The sequence below is a fragment of the Acanthochromis polyacanthus genome, chromosome 16 (assembly GCF_021347895.1).
Source record: "Acanthochromis polyacanthus isolate Apoly-LR-REF ecotype Palm Island chromosome 16, KAUST_Apoly_ChrSc, whole genome shotgun sequence".
NCBI classification, from domain to species: Eukaryota; Metazoa; Chordata; class Actinopteri; family Pomacentridae; genus Acanthochromis; species Acanthochromis polyacanthus.
In genome coordinates, this window is record NC_067128.1 from 16838860 (window position 1) to 16865316 (window position 26457).

At 38.9% G+C, this 26457-nt stretch overlaps 1 protein-coding gene across 2 annotated transcripts in view; it reads left to right on the plus strand.

Annotated features, from left to right (window-relative positions):
• Nucleotides 1-3111: 3111 nt before the first annotated feature.
• The window catches only part of msraa (methionine sulfoxide reductase Aa), a 51723-nt gene continuing 28377 nt past the window's right edge, over nt 3112-26457 (plus strand). The window contains exon 1 of one of the 2 annotated variants that reach the window (XM_022192723.2): nt 3112-3365. In XM_022192723.2, the coding sequence (XP_022048415.2) occupies nt 3230-3365 (136 nt within the window). In that variant the 5' untranslated portion in view covers nt 3112-3229. Of the gene's footprint in view, nt 3366-7363; nt 7951-26457 lie in introns of those variants that run through there. The other variant, XM_022192724.2, reaches the window with a different exon arrangement.

Below are 26457 nucleotides of genomic sequence, written 5' to 3' on the forward strand. Positions count from 1 at the left end.
AGTCAGAGCACAGGGATACAGAAACTACAAATTGTCTTCAACCTTAGTATTAGAGCCATTTAACATATTTGCATATACAAGAATTTGCTTTTCCTACTCTTGAACAAGTCACAGCTAAAAATTAGATGTATAATGGGATATGTCTAATATACAAAGTGTAAAACATTTAAATGGGACGATTTTGGAGCTCTTGGAAGATGTCTTTTTATCTCTGTTAATGGAGGACAATTATCCTCTCAGTTTTCTATGAACTTACAAAAGTAGAATAATTTAAAAACTGACAGTGCGTAGTCCTGGAAGGGCCACGAGATTTATTTTTGTCTGCTTCATAGCAGCTACAATGTCAAATTTATGCAACCAAATTGTGTCAGGCATTAAAACCAGATCCATATAGGCCTGTCCCAGATAATCACATCACATTAACCAGAAATGTCTTTTTCATATCTTCCTTTTGTCCCAGCCTTCTCTGAGTATAAAAAACACATCTAAACAAGTCAGCACTTGAGACTCCATTTTGTGGCTGAGGTCTGAGAGGAGTGAAGCAACAGAGATCAAAACCACCAAAACCCAGTAGAATCATTTTAGGTTGGCTAATGTGGGTTAAATGAGACTAAGGGCTCTTTACGGACAGAAAAGCAGTTAAACAGGTTTAAAATGAAATGTTGTCTAAAAGCATTGATTTATGTCTCTGTGGTTGGTTTTTGTGATGTGATCAAGAAGACTGTTTTTTGTGAAACATCACTGGCTGCATTGCTCTTGCTGAGACTAAAAGAATGAAGGTGACCTTTAATTAGATTTCTGAATTAACAGACAGGACTACATCTACAACACAGTAATTCTGTGGTGGAATTTAGGACTGCACCCACTAGCTAAATTATTAATGATTCCCACCTTCATTCAGGAACAATCACACACTGAAATTAACTTTTTTTCTTCCAAAATAAGCAGCGTTCCTCCTGGGTTCCTCCATATGGCTCATCATCTGTCCCCCTGATCCCTCCTCCTACTTAGTGTACTGGGAACCAGTTGACTGATGGGAGACGTTCGATGCTCATTTAACTGCACCATTATAGCCACCGACCATGAAATAATCATCAGCTTCCATCTCACCAAGCCTAATTTTCTTCAAGCAACCGCTTACAAGCTTTACCAGCAACCTCGAAGGTGGAGTCTGAACAGTGCAGATGGATCGTTTTCCATGTAGACGTTTGAGTTTAATGCATATTTATCAATTATATCTGTGTAACAATGAACTAGTTTTTCATTTATCATTAAAACTGAAATGCTGAGAGCTTAAATGAAATTTAATTAACTCAGTATATTCTGTTGTTGGCTTTTTATAGACATTTCATATATTCATACTCTGTGATTTAATAATTTAACTCAATCAGTTGCATTGTTTACCTCGCCTTAATGACTCCGTTCCATTATCTTTGCTGCATCCCACTCTCAACATTTACTGCTTAAACATTCCCAAATATGAAATGAGAGTGTTTCTATTTTAATATTTTGTGACCTTTTTCTTGTGTGACAGTTTCAGGAAGAAAAAAACATTGCATATAAACTCGCTAATTAAGTCCACATTTCTAACCTACAAAACCCTGATTCAGATAAAAGCCCCGGTAGATAGCAAATGAGCGGGTCCTTATAACAAATATCACCAGCAAAAGAATGAAAAAAAATGGAGATGGAAGCAAAAGAAGAAACATGGAATATTTATTTTACCATGAGAGTTTTTATGCATTACAAATTCATCACAATAGAGGCTGAAATATGACTTTACTGTGTAACTGAAACACATTACTAGTCTGGGTGCTGTAACTAAGTCACACTTGATTATACACCTAAATAGATTAAAATAAAAAAGATTAAAGGCATTTCAGTGGGTCAGAGTATACTGATCATATTTATTCCACCAAGGAACGCAGTCGAGTTATGTGACGATCAGTGTTGGTTTGTCTGTCTGTCTGTCTGTCTGTTAGCAGCATTACTCGAAGACACACTAATGGATTTGGATAAAATTCATGCAAATCACACTTATGAGAAAGAACATGTTAAATGTACAAACATTTATTACTCTGCCAAGGAATGCAGAAGTTATGTGAGAACTGGCTAACTTTCCGTATGTCTGTCTGTCTGTTTGTTCGCAACATTACTCAAAAACAAAATAATTGATTTGGATGAAATTTTCAGGAAAGGTCAGAATACACATTTAGGTCACGTGATTCAGTATCTGTACATAACCTACACATGCATAACACACACCTGTGCTCAATGCAAGGTCATTTTGTTTGTGGGCACATTTATATTAAATGGCCTCATTCTATGTTGCTGTGATTTGTGATCATCAGTAGCTAATAAACAAATGCTGCATTTATTTTTTAAAAATGCTGCATTTCTGACAATGGAATGAACAGCCTTGGTGGAGTGCTGTGCTCTCTGAGTGCTTTTTTAGTTTGCGTATTTAATACTTTTGTGAAAATGGCTTTTCACATGTAAAATAGATTAGATTAGCATATGATGGGTAAAAGTGCATCTTTGGATGCAGGGCTTGTTAAAAATGACATAATAGTTTATGTTTCACTGTCAATCATCCACAAAGGTGTATGATGTACAGTTGTACACTGAAATCACAAATGGCTATTATAGTTATAATTGTGATTATGTATTTAACTCTAAGAAAATGTGGAGGCCAAATAAATCTGTCTCAATCTAAAGGACAATCCTATAAATAACAGCGAGGCAGCACCGAGGCTATCTGAAACGGTGTTCGTCATTGCGACTCTGAACTTCATTCAAAAAAACTAACATTTATGTGTTATTTAACTTACTGGTGAAGGTACAAAAGTTCACAGTGTACCCATTAAGATTATGAAGAAACAAAAAGGTCTTCTGGTGAATTCGGCGCACATCTGATGTCAGTTAATTATTTGAGAATAAAAATAAAAGCGTACAAAGTTACTAATTTACCTAAATAATTGATGCTTGTTATTGTGTGTGCAGAAACCGAGCGTTGCTCTGGACTGACAATGGTGTCAAATCATGTTTAAAGAATATATAATGTATTTTTTTTAGTAATGTCATTACGTTTAGCGTTGTGTAACATGCGGCACCGTGCCGTTACACAAGTCCCGTGTTTACGTTAGGTAAGCTCGCTGTTATGTAGCTTAGCTAACTGGGCTAGCTCAGTGAGTGTGCAGCCGGAGTGTGTCGGTCTGCTGTGGGTTCAATGGTCTCCTCCTCCAGGCTGCGTCTGGTTTGGCGTCATTTTGTCAATAGCAGGATGGGTGACATGGCCTCCAAGGCACAGATGCCAACCCCAGAGAAAGCGCTACCCGGTCGGACTGACAGCATCAAAGTCTCCGGTGAGTCCGAGCCATGCTAGCTGTAGCTGGTTAGCTACGTTAGCAGTGTGATCCAACTTTATGACACATTCGCATTATGTCACAATCCTAAATGGACCTTTTGTCGTCTGGTTTTGTGCTATGGTTGTGTAGGTCTAATGTTTGACGCGCTGTTATCCATCTATGATAAAGGCAGCTTCAGTAATTAAAACGTAAATAACTTTAGAAACTGTATCATTTAGCTTTTAGCTTCTGGGGTATCTGTATACAGGAGCCAGTACTTTCTGCGCATGCGTACGCCGGTTTACCGGCAGTGGTGGAATCTACTGTTTCGTAAGGTACAAATACTATTCTATTCCATTATTACTGAAGTACTAGTACTAGCACATGATTGTATGAGTACTTAACTACAAGTAAAAATCTTGCATTCAAAGTTCAAGCAAAAGTGCTGAATTATCATTCGTAAATTGTCCAAAAGTACATCCCATGTTCTGCAGAAAAATGTATTCTGTGATTGATTTATTATTGTACAGGACATTATTCGATTGTAAGTATTGATGCATCAATGTGTAAATGTAAACAACATTTTATTGTTGTAGCTTGTTGAGGTGGTGCTATAGTTTTAACCAGTACAGTTCAATGGTTTCCAACCGAAGGGTCAGGCTCACAAGATAAATCTCATGAGTCACAAGATGATGATTAAGTGACAAAATAAGAAAAAAAATGATTGTAGAAGAATTAGTCCTGTTTTCAGTTTTTTTTTTTTTTTTTTGTAAAATCTTTCCTCTTGTGGTAAAATATTAAATTTTTCCTCCTTGGGCATCAAATATTTATGGAAATGGACATCTGAGAAGTGTTGAGAGGGAATGTCTTTTGTGTCTAACATTTCCAAGTGCAGCGACACTGTACTTATTTGATGGCCCCAGCAGTAGACCTTCTTGTGTGAAGAAGACTAGATAAACTGCTGTCTAGAAAAACAAAGAACTGACAAGGAGCTATACATACATGTATAGAGATGTACAAAGCAACTGATAATCCTGATCCTTTGCCCACAAATCTTATAAAGAGTGTCTAAAATATGATGATTAAATTCCAACTCTATTCCTATTGAGTCATTCCATCTCATTTCAACAAATCTGAGGAAATTTTGTTGCATGACCTCCTCTGATCATCTCCAAACTTTTTTTTTAACTATCCCAACATAAGAATAGATTACTTGCAAAGTTTTAACATCATATGATTGCTATTTGCTAAGTTATAAAATATTTAAATCCCTATTTTTCCACTCGGAAATTGATATGTTAGGTAGAAAGGCTTGATTTAGGAAGATAATACTGGGAACTGACTGATGATATAGACTTACAAGTGATCTGAAGGGTTCAAACACCTTAACAATAGAGCAGGAAAAAAAATTTGGAATGAATATACCCATTTCTCTGTGGTACAGGGCAATTTAAAAATTTGGCGAAAATGGCATTTTTCAAGAATTTAGGCATTTTTTTCACAAATTTTAATAAGTAACAAGGTTCATATGTTATAAAAATCTCAAAGTACCTTAAAAGTTCTCTCTAACCTAAAAATATCCAAGAGCTAGCTAGTCTCCTTAGACCTCAAAACGATGCCTATTTATGAAACAGACTGAAAAACACCATACATATATTGGCACAGAAACCAATGTGGGACATGGAGTAGAAACATGAAACTTTGTCTGTATAACAATAAACATCCGAATAATTGATATCTGAAGTATCAACATTGTTTCTTGAATCCTTCATGGCCAATTTAACCAAGAAATGCACTATGTTTTATAGGCGTTTTTTTAGGAATTCTAACTAATATATTGCAGTTAAAATGAGTTATATTGCCTTAGGTCCCATGTAAAACATGTAATTTGTCCCCAACTTATCACACCACTATTTCTGTCCTTTGAACTGCTTGAATTTCTCTGAAATCAGGCCATCATCTGCACCAGATATGTGGTACTGTCCACCATGGCGTGTTGAAGGAGCAGTGATTGGACATAGGATGTGGGCTGTAGGCACCCACACTACGTCATCCTTTCTAGGCCATGTGAACTTCTTGCTGGGACCTTTTGGGTGCATGAATTTCACTTGCAAATCTTCAAATTCAGCTGATAAGTCAAATACGATACCGAGGCTGTCCTGAGAATGCAGTCTGGGAGTGATGCCATTTCTTCTTATTCAGTTACTGTATGAAAGAAAAAACAATGTCTATATAATAATTAACTTCAGATATGCCCTTTGTAACTTATACTACGATGCTGATGCTTCAGATTCATCTTTCATCTTTAGTTGGTCATGTAAATGGTTCCTAAAAACAAAAACGAGGATCAAAATGTATAGTAAATTGATTCAGCAGTTGCTCATCTTTGGCACAAGAAACAAATATGAAAGTAAGTTCACACATACTTCACACATACTAGTTCCTCCAAAAAAAATTTGAACCGCGTACCATGTATCCCACATGCACTTTTTAATGCCTAAAGTTAGGCTATTTTGGGTCTACACCTGAGTTCAACAGCCTATAAATCAATAAATAAGCTTTATTTTAATGTTTTAAAACTTTTACCTTATGCAACTTTCATTAGTAAAGAAGAAAATTCATTCTTTCAATGTCTTTTCACAAGAATAAGTCCTAAAATAGAGGCATGAAAAACCCAAAATAAAGTCGCCCATGAAATAATAAGGATATTTTGGGAAATTCCACAGTCCAGTATTTTTTTATTTTCATTCATTTCTATACTTTTCTCACCAGAAGGGTAAAAGTTTTGGAAGGGGAAAAAATTCTGACCATGTAAAAGGAGTATAAATTGCTTTTTTAGTAGTTTAAAACCCTAAAATCATAGGCGAGGATTAAGTTTGGACTGACTATGGGTATTAGATTAGATCATTACTGCTTATACTGTATGTTTATAACCATAATACTTTGCATTTGTTCATAAAATTACCCAAATAAAGCCCAAAAAATTTTTTGGGAGGATCTGAGAAAGTGGTGCAACAAGCATTTGTTGAATTGACATGGAATGACTCTATTGCCCTTTCAAACAGTGTTTGGCACAGTTATATGCATGCAACGGATGCTAACAGTAACCCTCTGAGGCAGGTTTCCTCATGACATCACATGATCAACATCAGGACCTTTGCTATATTTGTACAAAATAAGATAAAATGTGATATTCTACAGCATAAATGTGTTCAAGCTTGTAAAACAATAAAGCTTTAATTATGATCTGCTCCAACTCAGCAATTTAGACTGCAGAATTTTATATAACATCAAAACTTGTCACATTGAATTGTTATCCAGCCATAATTTGAGGAAAATGAAGAGAGATGTTGGTGTAAAACATCAGATATCAGCAGCTTCAGTTCATAAATGTCAGTACTGTTTTTTTAAGTGATCCAAACATCTGTTGATTTAGTCCCTTATAGTTGAAGGTAATTGTCACTCTAGCCTGCAAATAGCTCAAATAAAAGTGTGTCTACGTGTGTGTTTGTGAGATAGAGAGCTTTCCGTGTGTATAAACAGACCGACAGCAGCACTAAGTTGGCAGTCGGGGCAGTTGGCACCAACCTGCCCCCTCTTCACTACAAGTGAGGGCGCTGAGTCTTGGCACATGATGAATAGATCTGCACTGGCACCGAACAAAAGACCCGAGACACACATCCACACACACACTTACATCAGAAACATACACACCCCCTGCCCTTTATATTGCCCTTTAGTAATAAGTAGTAAGTGTAAAGGTTGTCTGGTGAATGGAGTGTTGAGAGTATTGACTCAGTGGTATTTGGGTTCAGTGTTAAAGAGAGAGAGAAACAGTTAGAGGAGGGTAGTGCACAATGAAATGTTTGAATGATTTTAAATTATTCTTAGATTAGGTTTAGATTGATTTACCCAAAGTGTGTTTAATATTTTGGCTGGACTGGAGGGGGTTGGACTGGGGAAGGAGGATGTGGGAGTGGAGGGGTTAGCGGGGCGGGGGTCCACAGCGAAAGGACGATCGGGATGGAGGGATGGATGGGAAGGTTCAGACGGAGTGGCAGACATGCTGGAGCATCGCCAAAGCTTCTCGGGAACACTGCCACAATCGAGAGAGACGAAGAAAGAGCGAGGGAGCAGAGTGGAAAGGAAAAAGCCATGCCTGCAGTGGAGAGACTTGGCAGGGCTTCTCCTTCTTTGTCTGTCTGGCTCAGGGCTGCAGCGCCAGAGGAAATCAAGAAACGGCCAGGCATGGTGGTGGTGGTGGAGGAGGATGGGGACAAGCTCTGCAGAAAAGACAAGAGAGAAAAAGTATTTCCAGCGGACTGCAACTCAGCTTCTGTAAGGTCTATGGAAATCCAAAAACAAAACAAGCCGTTTTCTCTTTTCAAACAAAATTCCGCTTTGGAGCCAGCCAGGTTTCGGAGACAAAGTGTAACGTGATCGCAGTATCTGATAGCTCGACAGGTTATTTTAAAAGCAACAAAGTTGTGCATATCGCATTTTTGTTTTTTTGGAGAGCCAAACAATGCCAAGGACGGACATTTGACTTCAGACACTCAGGGACTAGCAGCCAGAGGAAGGCCATCCCTGCGCCAAGCAAGAGGTTTGTGAATGAGTGTTTGTTGGGCTTTCAGACATCTTTAACCAAATCAGCAGGATTATTCAATCAGTTTTATGTTTAATTGCAAAATGTTGGTGTACGAGTTGAAACGTAGATCAAATTTAAGTATGTGGTTTGTTAGTCTGATGGAGCTGGAGGACACAAAGCAGGCCAAGCAGGGCCATAAGCCTTAACAAAGGACCAAAGTGCGAATTCTAAAAATTTTTGAGCTCTTCAGGATCGCTACAGTCGCCCTGGTTAATACTGAAAAGGAGACTTTGGATATTATATTCAGAATTATACAAATGGAATGATGGGTGAGATTGAAAATTCCTTTTTGGCCTTGGAAATCTCACCTCTTAATCTGTTTCATGGCTGCTCTAGAGAACCATTGATTGTAAATTATAGATGGTAGATAGCATCCTAAATAATGGGATTAAATGACCAGTCTATCTGATATGTATAAGCTGTCTCAATAACTTGCTATTTTAGAATGCCTCCATCATGTAATTCTGTAAATACTAAGGCTTTTGGACACTTACGTAGGAATAAAAGTTACACACAGACATTTGTATAAGAAAAATTGTTTTCAACAACAAATTTCTTTGACTGTAATTACAAGGAAATACTGAAAGCAAGTCCTTTCATTCAAGGTGGTTTCATTTAATAGTTTGATTTATCAAACCAACACTTCAAAGACATTTGGCTTATGATCATAACTCACAAAAGCAAGTATCAAACCTGATGTTTATGAAATCCCGATCTTGAGATTCTATTATCAAAACATGGTAGTGTGCAATTAATTTTCTTCTGACTAAATTAGAATTCAACTGCTCGTCTGTTCACCTTCAGATTCCCAAACTTCAACTTCAATGGCCTGCAAAGACGTGGCTGTTGGTGGCGTTTTCCATGTAAAAGTCAGTAATGAAACATGAAAAAGATTGTTTGTATTAGTATATATTACATCTTGGTCAGTAGGTTGTGAGGCTGTTTGGTGTTTTATCAAAAGTGGAATCATATCAGATCTCATAGAGCCTGGAATTCACTTCTTTGCCATTAGTTAACCATGTTCTGCTGATTTTACTATTTTACTTTATTTTACAGTTTACTTTAAAACCTATTTTTCTTGTGATCATGTCCATATGGTGCTTTTTTATGGTAGAATGAGTGAAATAGGTTCATGATGTCAACACCATGGCTGAATATTTCCACCTTAAAACTGCAGTGCACTGATGACAGTGTCAGAAACACAGATTCAGACATCTGTAACAAACCCAAGGAGCTAACTCAGTCAACTTATAGGGTAGGACCTTCTGTACGTGTAGGGTGGAATTAGTCCAGTGTTACAACTTGCATTATGTAATGTAGTGTGGTTTTGGCAGAGTCACAGGTGAGCTGGAGTGCTTGACCTGCTCTGTATAGCCACCTATAGGTTTCCTGAACAGCAGTTGTGAAGCTCACTGTGGTGGCTCCAGCCATTGGCTTCTTAGCAGTACTTAACTCCTACTAACTCCTGGGTAATTCAGAAATGAACACAGGTGTCACAGGAGTGGAGCTGAAGCGGCTATAAAACTTCTCTGAACCATTGACTGTGTTAAGACGGTGCCCTGCTGTTAAGCCATGTCCTTAAACATACATACCTACATCATACAACCTCTGTAAAGTTGTCATAAATGGAACAATTAGCTAGCAAAACTGTTCTTGTACCAGCCCGTTAACATATTACTCCTGCTGTAAAGTTTGGTAATTGAACACAGGCTTCTATGAGCATTGACTCGCTTTTGGAGCCGCCTCAAGTGGACATTTAAGGAAGTGGAGTTTTGGCATTTTTGCAGCAACGGTGTTAAAGTTACATTTAAGCCATTTTAGGCAGGATGAGATTATTTTCACAGAAAATTTTATAAATAACTATCTAAATATGCAACTTTGATACATAGAGATAAGATTTCAGGGGTTTAATTAATAACCAGAGATAATTTAAATGTTGAATCCATCTTACAATTTATTTGTCTTCTGCTCATCCACTTTTTAAACACACTACCTTTTCCCATAGTATTCACCTGGAAGCATTAATATAAGCAACACTCAATTACTACTGAAGAATTCATGTTTGGGACCAGAGATCAACAGCTAAATATGCTGTCCGATCATTATTTCTGTAATATCTTACCTCGCCCAGTAAACGTCTCCTCTCTCCATCTCCAGACACAGATGAGGAAAGTAAAACCAAAGCCTAATGAAGAAGTTAATGTCATCCACATCACAGCTTAATGCAGATGTCTTCAGACATCCAGCAGCTGGTGTGTGAAAGTCTTTTAATTAGCAGGTGTACCTGTGGGTGTAAATCATTATTTTGCAGCTTGCTGTTGAAGAACATATAATTTTGACAGGGAAAATTTCCAGAGATTTCTTTGAGGCTAACAAAAATGTCTCGAGTGATATTATGCAAATGAGATTGTGATTTGAAGATACTACGTTTGTATATAGAAAAAAGTTGTTTCTTGGCACCACACACTGAGCTGAGAGCTGCTGCTCAGTTGAAGCCAAAAAGCCAGTTGTTTTGTTCTCAACCTTTGAACAGCTAACAGCAGTTGCATCACAACCAACAGTTTCTGCACTTATTTTGAGCTGGAATAGGTACTTGGATGTGACTGTATGTCTGTTTTATTATATTAATTCATGATTCCAGTTCATGTTTTGATTTTGCACTGTGGAGCAAAAGAGAAAGCAGCTGTGGACTATGATGAACAACGAATAGTGTAATGAGGACGCTATAGTTGATCACTGATAATAGGCTGTTTTTTGCTATGGCCATTTAAAGGTGGACCAAATCTTAGTGCATGTTCTGACTGAAAAACAGTCCTGTTGAACCTTTTAGAGGCGGAGAAAAAAAAGAAGTACCCCAGAGTTGGTACTATTAAGCACCTCTGAAAGATTGCTGTGAGTTGGTTGAACTCTGAAAAGACAGAAAGCTCCATATATTCTGCTCTGTAGTTGTCCTTATCAAGGTTCTCTCTGACATTACTATCAGCAACGTAAAATTCACCATATAGGCTAATAGAACCAACCTTCACTGTTGTATTTCCTAGAACTACAGTTAGTAACTACTATTAGCTGTTGGTTTGGTGCACTAGAGTTCATGTTGCACTCAGTGCTGTCCGATCTTACGCTACAGTGGAAACAGAGCTGTTCCTGTAAATAGATATACTAAAACATTTCCTGGTACTGTTTCTGCAAATTTTTTCGATTTTCAGCAATATTCGAAATCTAAATCTAAACTGTTTTGGTTTTGTCAGATCATTTGTGATGAGTTCACAGGCCATGATAATATTTTGGAAAATCTTCTTAACCTCTTTTTTGTCAAGCGATAGAATTGATGCCACTCTCATATCTGTATGCGAAATCTGTTAGCTTAGCTTAGCACAAAGACTGGAAGTAAATGGGAAACAGTTAGCCAGGCTAGCCTTATTTGCCAATGTGGCAGGTTAATGCAAATGTTAACTGATTTGCATTTGCAGTGTTGACTGATTTGAAATTTGCATCTACTAGCTTATTTACACTTCAAGAAGTTAAGGAGTTCAGTTGCAGCATTTAACATTGTTCTTTTCTACCAAAGCTAGTCATTTGAACTATTTCATATGAATCACATCTAAAAGGGATGGCAGTAATTAGGTCATATTTCTTTTAATAAGAGATCAGTTTTGGCCTAATGCGTTTGGTCCCACTCTACCAAACACTTGAGTGACAAGATAAGAGTCAGAGCATATTCAGTGGTTTCCTGATGTGGAGAATCCAGGTGAAGCCCCTGTTGTATACCTGCATCAGCGTGTCCATCGCATCTCCTGTTCATGCTAAGTGACTGCAGCGTTATCAGGCGGCGGCTGGCACTCCTCTATCCATCCACTTTTGTCACAACCGTTACCACAACAACACAGTAGGATTCCAGTAAATGAACAAACGTGTGTTTGTGTTTGATTTCAGCTGCAGAGGTCTTTATTGTTTACACAGTGACTGGTCTGATAACCTTGACAGCAGAAATGGCAGGTGTTTAGGGGTGAGTGTGAGAGGCAGACATGGTGATGAGGGAGACTTATAGAACAAGATGAAAAGAGGGAAAGAGGCACAAGACAGAGACAGAGGCTAAGAGGTTTAATGTCACTCAGATGTTCAGCATTAGTCAAGCCGATATTACCCACCAACACAAAATATGTGCAGACCAGTTAGAGAAGGGTTGGTGGGTTACAGACAGCGAGGCAGCAGACAGACGTGTTTGAGCAGCATGACACATACAACATAAATGTCCAGATATATATAATCCAGTCACTGTTACTCCTGTAACTGCTAGCTACTCAAAGTTAACTAGCCACTAACCCTAACCCAGTCAAATGTGAGGTTTGTCTTAGTGAATCGTTATGTAACTATAAGTCAGTTTTTGTCCATCCAATCAGAAAATATTCCACAATGTAGACAAGGATGTCAAGTTTAGCATCACACTGAGTTGTGCGTGCACCAGTGTAAATGGTCAAATGTTGTTCAGCAAAAGAAATTCAGCACAGAGCAGACTACATAGTGTAGTAATTTTACGTATGCATATGTACCTTGTGTGTTTTTGTGAATTATTTGAATCGTTGCCACATTGAAGACTCGATGTTTTACATTGGTTACACTGGAGTGCCTAACATCCTCATAATTTTGGTGCACCAATGCCTTTTGGTGCTGAATAAAATAGTATAAGCATTATCCTTTTTGCCAGTTCCCCTGCACATTGATCATTTCTTATGCATTATGCAAACAAAAAAGCACTCAGAGAGTGAAGTACTCTGTCAAGGCTGCTCAGTCGTTGTATCATTTCCGACAGCTGAAGTCCTGAAAAAACTCGTGGTTAAAATCACAGCAACATAGAATGTGGCTATTTAATAGAGATGTCCCCACAAACAAAATGACCCTGCACTGAGCACAGGTGTGTTATGCATGTGTATGTTATGTACGGATTCAGAATTGCGTGACCTTCATATGTAGCGGGCAGTGGGAATTGATGGGACTCAGAAACACTCCCACAATTTAATCAATTGTTCCTTTTGTCATTTGTGATGGATAAGTCCTGATAAGTCTGTAGCGGTCGATTTGAAGTAGGATTGAAATCATGTGATCATCAGCAGGCAGTGACATAGTGTTTACTTGTCGTCATAGTTACAGTGACGCCATGCCGCCATCTCGCGATACAGAAGTCTTTTGCAGATCCGTGGATCCAGATATGATAATATGCCAAAATGCCAAAATCTAATCACTTGGTCTTTGTGTCATTTCTGACTTTCCCTGAAAATTTCACCCAAACCTGTTTGTCCATTTTTGAGTAAGGTTGCGAACAGACAAACAGAGAGACAAACCAACGCCGATCGTACAATATTTGTACATTTAACATGTTTTTTCTTATAAGTATGATTTGCTACTAAAGTCAGTAAAAGGTAGCTTTTCTTTTGGTTTTATCATAAAGGAAAGGAGACAGATTTAGCACTTCATTTCAACTGCAAGTGTTTAGAAGCATTACCTGCGCCTTTGTACTCCATCTGAATTAACATGCAATAATGTGATATCAAGTGGATGTAGCCTGTCATTATTATGTATTTTCCACTAATGGTGAGTAAGCTGTCAGTTTAGTTAGCTCCTGTGTTCAGGCCATTCAGCTCACGGTGAGGTCTGTTCCACTTGTTTTTTTGATAACTTACGATCAAGCAGAAATACTGTTGCTATGGTTACCTTACAATTCATAATGGTGACCGGTCAATTCCATACGTGTTTGCTGTGTCGCTTTTCTGCCATGAATAGGAAAAGATTTTGGGGCACACACAGATTAATGTGACATCTCACGTGTGCTACTCCACAATTCATTATTTACTTTATAAGAACGCTGAATCAAGTGACAGCCTGTAATATGAAAAGTGTTGCTCGTACCCACAGAGAATCATCTACTCTGTAGCTCAATGGCGCTCTTAAGCCTCTTTTAGTTCATTGTTGTGGTTTTACAACACATTTACTGTACTGCTCAGTCTCAGTGCTCTCATTATCCTTGTTTCCATTAGTTGCAGGCAGCTGGTTTCAGAGAAAAAGCCTGAATAACTCCACTGCATGCTAAATGCCCAGCACTGGGGAAAGTTAGCAATTAGATGGTGAAGAAAGCTGCAGAATTTAGTAGCTAAAGAGCAAGATATTTAACTTGGGAATGAGCAGAACAGAGCTAAAACAAGAGCGAATATTGGACTTCATCATCAGGTCAACAGACACAGAACTCCACTTTGTGTTTCTGAATTAGCCTCGGCAGCTTTTTAGATTTCCCTGCCATGAAAAGCACAACTAAAAGATTAATGAGATTCATGACAGCTTCAAAGATACATTAGAATCAGCATGAAAATGAGGTCGATACAACCCAAAACGTTTGTATCAGCCTTCAGAATGGGTTGTCAGCAGTGACAGCTGTACTGCACTTTTGTCTAATTCTGTCTTTTTCCTTCCTTCTTTTGCTTTGATTGGCCTACTTTATGAAAAATTGTTGTTGTAATCTTCGTTTCTTGCATTTTTTAGCCAATGCTACTCCATTTGCAATAAACAGCAATAGTTCTTCATCAGGAAACACATAGCTCTGTCAAAGCTCGGACCACAACCCTACCTTTACTCAACATAAGCATAGACATTTTAGAATAGCGTTACTTTTTACCCGACAACTGAGTACGGAGAAGATGGTTCTTACCTTGCTGTCTGTACATTCTGCCTTTGAACTGACAATAGATGGATTTGGCAATGAACCGTAGTAATGCGGAGATGTCTTCAGTTGCTGAAACATGTCAGCCAAGTAAAAGCCATCTTTTCCTTGCTTAGTTGTCGGGGAAAAAAGTAACGCTATCCTAAAGTGAGATCTGACAAAATGAACATAATCCAACTATAAGCATAAAGACAGGGAACTTTTGCTTCTTACAAGGGAGCTTTGTGTGTTTATTGCAATGATGGCACACTGTTCAAGATGTCATGAATCTATTAATGTTGGTAAAAAGCCCGTACAGCTTACAGTAAACAATCTTAGGCCTTATATATTAAACATAAATTCCTGCCTGATTTTGCATCACAGCTCTACATAGCAGTCGACATTTTCCATAGTGTCCACTTCCAGCATGTGTGAATGCACAAAGCCATTACTACAACGTATAGAAGTCTGAAAGGTCTAATCAGTTCATCGTCTTTTAAGTGCAAAATGCATCGAGTCTGTTTCCCTGCACCGCACGCTGTCTCATGACTAATGGCTGAGAGTGATCGATCAAGTCGAACCCTCAGGAGGGCACAGACACACACATACACACACACAGACACACACACACACACACACACAGCCTGCAGAGGCTTATAACCCCCCCCCCACACACACACACACACATACACACCACCACCACCACCACCACCACTCTAACTACACTCACAGCTGTCAATCAAGTGATTTTAAAGGTTCAGATGAGATGAGATGAGGAAACAGAGAACCAAACAGGAAGCATACCTTAAAGTGTAAAACGTGTACTGCAGGTGATGGTGTAGTGTCATTCTGTGTAACACTGGCTATTTACACTCAGCTTTTCTGCAGTGAACAACCATCAAGTCAAGTTTATGATTGCTTCAGCTTTGCTGTGCTGTAATGTGCGTGGGCAGATTTTCACAATGTGCAGATCTTGAATTAAGACCTGCTTACCAGCTTCTTCTGGAACTTCTTCATGGTTTTTATCAGTGCATGGAGGTTTGTCAGTAGTTGTGTTGTCAGTTGTTTGACAACTTTGAGATGCCATTCTTCAAATGGATATTTTTGACCATTTTCTCGCTAAGGCATTGGTTTGATAGAAAACATCCCCTAACAATCCCCTGATAATAAAAAATGTAATAAAAATTGATGTGAGCTGCTGGTTCAGGAGGTTAAGATTGTGGCTTGTGTTTTTTTACATGGCATCCCTCCTCTCTCACACTTCATTGTTTGTAAACTCCGGCAAAAAATCAAAATAATATACTGCATAGAATGTGCACTTTTTTACCACTAAAACAGAAACACCATGTGGAAACTCTTATAGAAACCATCATATATTGCCAGAGCAATATATTTTCATAATATTGCCTTCTATTTGACTCAGTCAGTTAAAGATATATATTATTTTTTGGCAAGCTTGTCTCTGCTGATCAATGTCACTGTGTCCTCTAAACTTAACATTTTGTTCACTGCATTTAAATACACAAGCATCTGCTGAACAACAACCTTTAAAGCCGATTAAAACAGTTTTCCAAACAAGCACGTAATTTCTTTGGATGAAAACTGAAACATCAGTACGTATATCACTTCCTTGAGGTGTCCTGTATGTTCAAAGGCAAGCAGAGGAGGCAGCCAGCAGCAAAACAATAAGGACAACACTGATGGTTGTAATGATGGGCAGTAATAAAAACAACGATGGCAATCAGAGCAGCTGATTGAGAGGCTAAGATAGAGAGCGAGGTAGAAATACTGTAGCAGGGAGAAATAAATGGAGAGAGAGAGAGAGACACGGGTGGAGGAGGGAGATGCTCAGGGAGGTTGATAAGAAAGGGGGAGCAGGAGGAAGATGAAGAAACAAGGCAATCAGAGAGAGAGACACAGGCGGAGAAGAGGATGGGGGGAGGTTACTTTGTAGATTTAATTGCAGTGCAGTTGAGGCAATCTTTTGTGTGTGTGTGTGTGTGTGTGTGTGTGTGTGTGTGTGTGTGTGTGTGTGTGTGTGTGTGTGTGTGTGTGTGTGTGTGTGTGTGTGTGTGTGTGTGTGTGTGTGTAGACTCTCCAATCTCCCCCAGCCAGACATTAGCTGCAGTGCTTCATTTATCACTGTCAGGCTTGGAGCTCCAGGGGGGATGAGAAGGGGTTGTTGAGCCCAGGTTGTAGCTCCTCTCCTGGTCAGGGCAGCCCACTGAGGACCTGGTCCAGTCTGTGGGCCTCTAATATTCAGTGCAGAGGGTGAGGGAGAACCACTGCTAATATTTAGTTACATTCTGCTGGTATTGATTGTGCTTACATGCCGTCAGTGTTTGTCTTGGCTCAGAATGACTGTGTAGGACTTCATCTATGATCAATGAGTCTTGGTTGCATTATTTTACTGAACTCTACGCATTTTCTTGTTGGTATAGACCATTTTGTAAATGAAAATGTCTATAAAGCTTAAGTAAATAAAACTCAAATTAAGAAAACTGGTTTAAAAATTTTTTTGTTTTGTTTGTTATATTAAATTCTTATTTTCTGCTGGTTTGACTTTACTTTGCTGCAGGCTCTAACCTCTTTGAGGGGCACCAAATATTTCACTATGCAGAAAAACCCTGGTCATGTCTGCACCATGATATGAATCAAATCTATATTTTTAGCCATGCTAGCAATGACGGATGATGGTTGGATTCAGCCCACTACTTTACATCCAAATGAAAACTCTTTGTTAATAATCTAATTATGTGTCTTTAAACTCTATACAGACATTTGTGCTCCACAGAGGATAATCTCAATGCTAATCCCCTGATATTTTCTCTAGTGCCACTATGAAGTACTCAATCAGTATTGGATGGATTATCACTGACTTTGGTGCAAACATTAGTTGGCGGTGTCAAATAACCTTAGTGTTCCTTTGTTTTTTCACTTAGTGCCATCAAGAGGTCAAAATTTCTTTTTGTCCATTGCTTTGTTTTAAGCCTCGCTGGTTCGCACTTTTGGCTTGCAGCTAGAAGATCCCTGGTTCACGTCCCGATCTCCTGGGGTCTTTCTGCATGGAGTCTGCATGTTCTCCCTGTGCATGTGTGGGTTTTCTGTGGGTTCTCTGGCTTCCTCCCACAGTCCAAAAACATGCTGAGGGTAATTGGTAATTCTAAATTGCCTGCAGGTGTGAATGTGAGTGTGATTGTTTGTCTCTATATGTAGCCCTGTGATAGACTGGTGACCTGTCCAGGGTGTCCCCCAACTTCACCCTAAGTAAGCTGGGATAGACTCGAGACCCTAATTAAGTGGAATGGATGGATGGATGGATAAATATTAAATGCAAACCACCATGACAGAAAAATGCTAAGATCAGTTGCATGTACAAACCCCAAATAAACTCTCTTTGGCCCATATCATCACTCAGTATAAACCTTAGTCATTAATAAAAAGAGGTAAATTGGGTTATAACTGTGGATATCAACTGAAATGAAACATTTTGTTGTGATGAAATTTTCAGCTTTATCTCTCAGCCCGACCTAATCAACAGAAATTATTCAAACAATCTTTTATTTTTCTGCATAAAAAGCACTTGTTGGCTTCAGAATTGATGAGGGCTTTCTGTCTTTTTGAAACTTTATGATGAACCTTTTTGACCGTTTTCTGCCGGACTTGACTAATAGATTCAGTGGAAAAGGTTGGAGGTGGTTTAGAGGTTTAAGACGCTGACCACGTACCGGCAGCCTCCCTGCTCTGAATCTGGCCAGTAACATTTTTTTTGCATGTCATCCCTCCTCTCATTTCATGTGAACCCTCTGCTGACAAGAAGAAAGTTGGATTCCTTATAATTAAATTGGGTTCCGTCTTGCTGCAGCAGTAATATTTTTTATTATGCTGCTGGTGAATGATGAAAGGAAAACACGACTGGAGAAAAAAAAAAGAGATCAAACAGCTTGAAAATCTAAGACAATGACGCAGGAGGCTGACTCAGCACTTTGTTCAGTCAGCTCTGTGAGCAGCATGACGTAAGACGCCGGTTTATCTTGGATGCGCAGAAACGGAGCGAAACACATTTTTTCTGTTCGGAATAATTTACCCAGTGTGTAAAGGTTGATGTGTAGAATCAGTCCAGTCATCGCACAACAAATAACTCTGTGCTGACCTGTTTATGTTGCCCTTATCTGGTGCGTTCGATCTGATTCTGCCTGGTTATCTGTAGCTTCACTACAGAAAATTAAAAAGAGATGAAGGGCGTGATGAAAAGGCCATGAAGATAAACCAGAGTGTACCGAGTGCTGATTGGCCGACTGTGTAGTGATTCTGCCTGCCTTCACACACACACACACACACACACACACACACACACACACACACACACACACACACACACACACACACACACACACACACACACACACACACACACACACACACACACGTGGGCCTGAGCTGAAATAGAGCAGCACTAATGGAGAGTGTGTGTGTGTGTGCCACAGATGTCACCGTGGATAAAGGCCTGTTCTGTGATCAGGCTTATTATTGTGACAGGATTTAGGAAGCTGCAGGAAGAGACTGAGAGGCAAGCTGGTTAGCCGCAAACACACACTCACACACGCACAAAGTGTAGCTAAAATGAAGTGGCTCACTGTTTGATGTGAAGTGTCCTGAAGTGCTTTCTAACCTCTCTCGCTGCTCTTTACCGCCAAATAAAAGAAAATTAGTCGCCAGCACAAACTGTCTAATGAATAAACAAGGCATGGAGCGGGAAGCAATCTGCCGTCTATTTTCTTGTAGTCAAATCATAACAGCAGCGTCAGCCGTGCGGTGTGATATTTTGTGCAGTTTGAGATCCTCAGCATTGCCACATATGCTAATTCAAGGTTAAGCAATGCTGGAAAAATACAATAAACCCATCATCACGCGCACACACACTGTTGCAACCTTACACAAAAATCTGAATTCAATTAATCACCAAGAAGCGTTGTTATCACTCCCAGCAAGTCCACCGCAAGATCAGGCATTTGGGGAGTGCTGCATGAAATAATTACTCTCCGGAAAAATGACACCGTCTGTATACACTGTGTCGAGGAAAAGATTAATGTGGAATATTAATGAGTGTTTTTGAAAAGGTTTCGGCCTCTTTCTTCCTCGTGTTGGAGAAATTATTTGTCATTTCTCTTCACCCTGCATGCTTCACTATTTTTAGGCTTTCCGTATTTACTGCTGCTTTAGTCAGAGTAGGCTTGAACATGGAAGCAGCGTATGTGAGTCCTACAGGGTTTTCACATCAGAAATGAAACTGTTCAAACAAAGGGCAACCTGTCTACCTACTGCAGCAATCACCTGGCAATTTGTCATGATTATAGGTGGGATGCCAGTATAGGATCTTGCATCTTGCTACCTTAAAGACCTCCTGGCAGCAGTCCAGTTTTTTACCTTGTTAACATGGTTTTCACTTTTTTTTCACATTTTCATCTGGTAATTTTATATGCTGGGAGACACATCATGAGCAAAGAAGACAGTCAGCACCATTGCTGAGCATTTCCACCTTGAAACTGCAGTGTACCAATGCCAAAAACATGGATTCAGGATTTCAGAAGTTTCATTCGTAACAAACTTAAAGAAATAATCCATGGCGGGGCTTTCTGTATCATTCTTCTTCTTCACAACTGGCTGCGGCTCTATAATGCCTTGGCTACTGTGCCGTGGAAAAATATTTGCCCCCTTCTCAAATTATTATTTTTTTGTAGAACAAGTACTCCACCAACGCTGCTCAGTTGATTTCCGACAGATGAAATCTTTAAACAATTTGTGGTCCGCAGTGATCGGTTTGTAGTAGGATCACAATCATGTGATCGTCAGCAGGCAGCTGATGTAGTGTTCACTTGTAGTCATACTTACAGCGCTATCTTGCAATGATACAAAAACATTTAACAAATCCGAGAATCCAGACTATAAGCTGCATCACTGCCAAAATCTAATCATGTGGTCCTTGTGTCATTTCTGACCTTCTATGAAAATTTCATCCAAATCCGTTTGTCTGTTTTTGAGTAATGTTGCGAACGGACAGACAAACAGACGGACAAACCAATGCCGATTGTCAAATAACATTCCTTGGTGGAGTAATAAAAGGGTTTTTTGATCAAATAAGATTATCAGCTCAGATTTAGTGAAGTTTCCTGACAGAAGTATACACCATAAAACCTGAATCGCTGATCGTCACATAACTCCACCGTGTTCCTTGGTGAAGTAAAAAAAGGCTTTATGATAAAATAAGATTAGCAGTTCAGATTTAGTTAAGTTTCCTGACAGAATTATACACAATTAGTTCAACCTTTGGAAAGCTGAAAACCTGAAAACTTCTTTAGTTTTTACAGTTACTGGCTCTGATATATGGTGTCATTTTTGCTAACTTTTCAAAAGAGAGCATGCTGTTCAAACCCGCCAACGGACTTTGGGCTTTGTATTTTTGTATTCCTTAAAGCAGATACAACAAGAATACTGTGCAGTGGGAAGCTTAAGTTGGCAGGAGTGTAACGGGACTGAAGGTGAAGAGGTGCAGTCATTTCCTCCCCAAGACCCAATCGACAGGAGATGACTGCAGATGACCTTCCTACTTCTAAATATGTAACTTCAATACACATAGAAGAGTTTTTCGAGCTTTAATAAAGAATTAGAATGAGGCTAATATACCAGAAACTTTTTGGGGGGTTTTCGCACAGTTTTTGCCTTTTGGTGGCCGTTATCATGTTCCCTAGTGTGGTTGTGTGGTACATGCATGTGTATACCTGGTTACAGTGTGCACTAATGTGTTATTCTGCTGTTTTGGGTCAGGCTAGCTGTCTGTAGACACAGAAACCATGAACTGGCCTTTAGTGGCTCTGGTTGGTCTTGACTGTTGCTCAAACAATGACCGTATTTCCATCTGCTCTTTGAATGTGAGCACACACGTACATATTTTGACTTTATTATTAATCAAATTTTCTGACATGATTAAAGAAAAAAAGAGCTGCGAAGGTTTGGTCATGCAGCTGCTCAGACGCACACAATTGGATTGTCAATTACAAAAGCTGATCTTTGTCTCAGTGTCGGTCTGGCATGTTTAATATAAAAGCCCAGTAAGATTTATAGACAGGCCGTAAATAGAATCAGGGAAAATTACAGTTTTCATGTGCAGCACCATGTCTGTAACAGTGTACAGGACAAATAACCCAACCCTGCACAGGAAATGTGAAAATGTGTGCAAAAAGCAGTTCAAGTGGGAGTGTGCAACTGACTTGTCAGTGCAGAACAAATCAAAAATTGAATGGTCTTGGTGCATCAGTTCTGTGGGAATGTTCAGTATATGCATGACTGTCCTTTTGCACAGCCACGACCAAACGTTAAGTAATGTACAGGAAAGTATAAAAGCTGTAGAGCTGGTTTGTTGCTCAAATAACGGAAGTCATTTCTTAGTTATCTGTGATTAAATCAGTGCAACCACCAGTGACAAGTCTATATTTATTGGTATAGGTTGATTGAGCCTCCAGAAACTACTGTGCAGGTGGTTTGTGTTTGCAGTCTATGGGAGTATCAGTTATTATCTCAGGAAGGTGTTTACATTTCAGAGCATATATATGTTGGGTGTACTGAGACAAATGATCTGCATCTTCTGTCGCTTCTTTTATTGTTGTTTTTTTTCGTTTTCATCCTGCTTTGTCTCTCTCACCCACAGTGAGCTGTTACACTCATTAGTATTCTGTCTGGACTTATTGTCTTTCCCACTGACATTTACATTTAAATTGTTTATCTCTCAGTGTGTGTGTGTGTGTGTGTGTGTGTGTGTGTGTGTGTGTGTGTGTGTCTACACGTGTGTGTGTGTGTGTGTGTATAGTCAGTAATGAACATGCCTTCACTGGTCCCTGAAGGCAGCCATTACTAAAACACACATACAGAGGAGGAGGGCAGAGAGGAAAAGGAAGGCTGTGAATCTGTAGCAGTATTAAGGTGCAGGATTTTAAAATTCCACTTCAAATCACTGAGGTATGCACCTTGTTGAAGGCTGATTTATTTAGACTGAAGCTTGTGCTGATATTCAGCTGCATTAAAATTTTTTTTAATGTTTTATAACAAAAAATCGCTGCAATTCATTCCGTTAGCCTCATTTACTCTGGAGTTCTAAGTCCTGACGTTTAGTGTCTGAAAACTAGGGCATCTCAGTTTAAAAATCTCATCTCTCTGATTATGATTTTTAGTTTTTTATTGCTATTAGGATTTTAAAAAAGGCAGCCGGTATCTGCACAGTGTATTATAGTGTCGATCACTCATTTTTTCAAAGACAGAACAAGCAATGTTTGGAACCTGCAGGGTTCTCATCAAACAAATGACTAACAGGACAAAGGGCAAGGTGATTTTTAGATCAGAAAAATGATAAAAACCTGTCTGATATCACTGTCAGCAAATCAAACTTGGGTAAACATTTGATTAGGACTCTAAAGATGTCAGACAAAAACTTCATTTGCCAGAAACATGCAATGGAAATGTGCCCATGTATGATCACACCGAATAGTTGCGCACTCGTTTATCATACAGATTGCCTAAAGTGATGCACAGGAAAGGTTTAAGCACACATTCAAAAGGTGTAATACTACAGTCTAATTTTTCCTTGATTTTATATATGTTCTTTAACCTTCTGAATGCAAAGCAGTTTCCGGCTTTTTTTTGCTCCTGTCACTGTGGCTCATTTATCACTGCAGTATAAAGTCCTGGCCCTTTGTAGAAACAGCACAATCATGACTAGACAGAGAGGCAACTCAAAAATGCCATTTGTGCAGTAAATTGTTAAAGTTGTGTTTTTTGTCTTTTTTCTTTCATTTTGATTCTTATATTACTTGCTCTACATTTTTTTTATATATTTAGCCCTATTTCTTTATTCATGTTGCTTCTCTGTAATTTCTTGTTTTTAATCAATTTCTCATTGTTGCACTGCCTGCTTTACATGCCTTTTTAATTGCCCCCTGGGGACTCGTAAAGTTATCTGAATCTGAATAATCCCGTTTATCATCAAAAAAATATTGTACAATACTTCAATAAAACTAGACTGTAGACCAATTGCCCACAGATGTCACCACTACTGGGGAAATAATGCTGACTCTACATACTATAAATATTTTTGACTTAAATTTTAAATTTGTTTTGATACGTGTCCCCTGTCTGCTTTGTGAACACACTGCCTGCAGTTCAGCCGATAAGTCTACTGAATTTTTGTCACATGACTGTTGGTCACAGCTGAGTCACCTATGGTGTCTTGGTTGAGATGAGACGCACAGACTTTATATCTTTTACAGAATCTGGTTTGAGCAGATTATTTAGATTTGGCCAGTTTTCAAATGAAACATGTAGAACAAGAGAAACTCTCAGAGAGCGCAGCATTCTGCCACAGCTGCTCAGTTGTTGTATGATTTCCAACAGATGAAATCTTTAAACAGTTTGTGATGCACAGCAGTGGATTTGTGGTAGGATCACAATCGTGATCATCAGCAGGCAGCTGATGTAGTGTTCAGTTGTCATAGTTACAGTGACGCCGTGGCACTATCTCGCAGTGATATAGAAATCTCTAACAAATCCGTGGATCCAGACTATAAGCTGCATCACTGCCAAAATCTTATCAATTGGTTCTTGTTTCATTTCTGATCTTTCCTGAAAATTTCATCCAAATCTGTTTGTCTGCCCACTGAGCAATAGACATCTATTAGACGTCTAGTTTTTTTTTTTTAGACCGAAATTCAACCGTCTAGATTCTGTCTGTTTTTATACGGAATTTAGACATTGCAGTTTAATCAATTATTCTATAACTATTTATTTAAAAAACAACTGTAAGGTGCATAGCTAATCTCCAAATACTGAACTAATATAATTATGATAGCCGTTGAGCGATATACAGTGTAGTATAAATATAGCTGAGATTTAGACGTCTAAATCTCTACTGCATTTCAACGTCTAGATATAGACCGAATCTAGACAACTGAATTTAATCCATTATTTAAAAGTTGTTTATTTAAAACAATAACTGTATGTTGCAGAACTGATCTTCAAATACTGAACTGATATAATTATGATAGCCGTTGAGCGATATACAGTATAGTATAAATATAGCCGAGATTTAGACGTCTAAATCTCTACTGCATTTCAACGTTTAGACATAGACCGAATATAGACAACAGAATTTAATCCATCATTTAATATTTTTTTTATTTAAAACAATAAATCCATGTTGCATAATTGATCTCCAAATACTGAAATAAATCAATTATGATAGCCGTTAAGCGATATCGCTTGTAGACCGAATTTCAACAACTTAATTTTATCCATCAGTTATTTATTTAAAACAATAACTGCATGTTGCAGAACTGATCTCTTTTGAAGAATGTTGCGAACGGACAGACAAATAGACGGACAAACCATCGCTGATCATCACATAACTTCACCGTGTTCCTTGGTGAGGTAAAAAAAGGCTTTATGATAAAATAAGATTAGCAGTTCAGATTTAGTTAAGTTTCCTGACGGAATTATACACAATTAGTTCAACCCTTGGAAAGCTGAAAACCTGAAAACTTCTTTAGTTTTTACAGTTACTGGCTCTGATAAATGGTTTCATTTTATTATTATTTTTTTTACAGTTTTTCAAAAGAGAGCATGCTGTTCAAACCCTCCAACGGACTTTGGGCTTCGTATTTTTATATTGCTTAAAGCAGATACAACAGCAATACTGTGCAGTGGGAAGCTTAAGTTAGCAGGAATGTAACGGGACTGTCATTTCCTCCCCAAGACCCAATCAGCACAGGAGATGACTGCAGCTCCAAACCTTCCTCCCTCACAACACAGAGGAAGATGAGAAAGATTTGTGTCGTACTGACACAGGATGAAGGGCTGCTCGTGCAATCAGACAAACGAGGACGACACACACACCGACTTTCAGATGATGTGTGTGTTTAGTGTGTGCTTGTGCAAGATGAAACAATCAGCTTATTGCAGAATGTAAAATTCAAAGAGATAATCACAGATGATTTTGGTGTGTGTGTGTGTGTGTGTGTGTGTGTGTGTGTGTGTGTGTGTGTGTGTGTGTGTGTGTGTGTGTGTGTGTGTGTGTGTGTGTGTGTGTGTGTGTGTGTGTGTGTGTGTGTGTGTGTGTGTGTGTGTGTGTGTGTGTGTGTGTGTGTTGCGTTGCTGATTGGTTGGCAGCATCCATCTGGCTGCTTTTTGTCTATAGGCATGCTGCCCCTTACCAATTGTGTGACCACGCATGAAGATTGTGTGTATATGTGTGTGTGCATTGAGGAAGGGGGAGGGCATGGGAAGGGGGGGATCCAGATGTTTACTTCATTCTCATTCTCCTCCATCATCACATTTATTTTAATCCGTCTCCCTCCCCCACAGCATTGTACAGCGAGCCATCTGTACACACACACGCAGCCTCCGGCATGCTAACGCTAATGCGTGTTAGCTCAGCCAGGTGGCTGGATGGCCTCGAATGGGTCCTCGTGCACCTCTGGCTCTGTGTTGATTGGAGTGAATGCAGCTGCTATGAAATTATGCAGAGCTGCTCGCCGCTGTTTAAGTGGGTCACTGTATGTGTGTTTGTGTGCTGCAGTGCTGAATTTTCTGTGTTTTGGTGGTGTAGTCTTGTTAATAGTGAGTTATTCAGTTGAACTGTACAATTAAAACAACAGTTCAGTATCATACTGATTACTATTTGCAGTCAAAATGAACAGTTACACAATGGTCTTTGCTTGCTGCTTAGATGC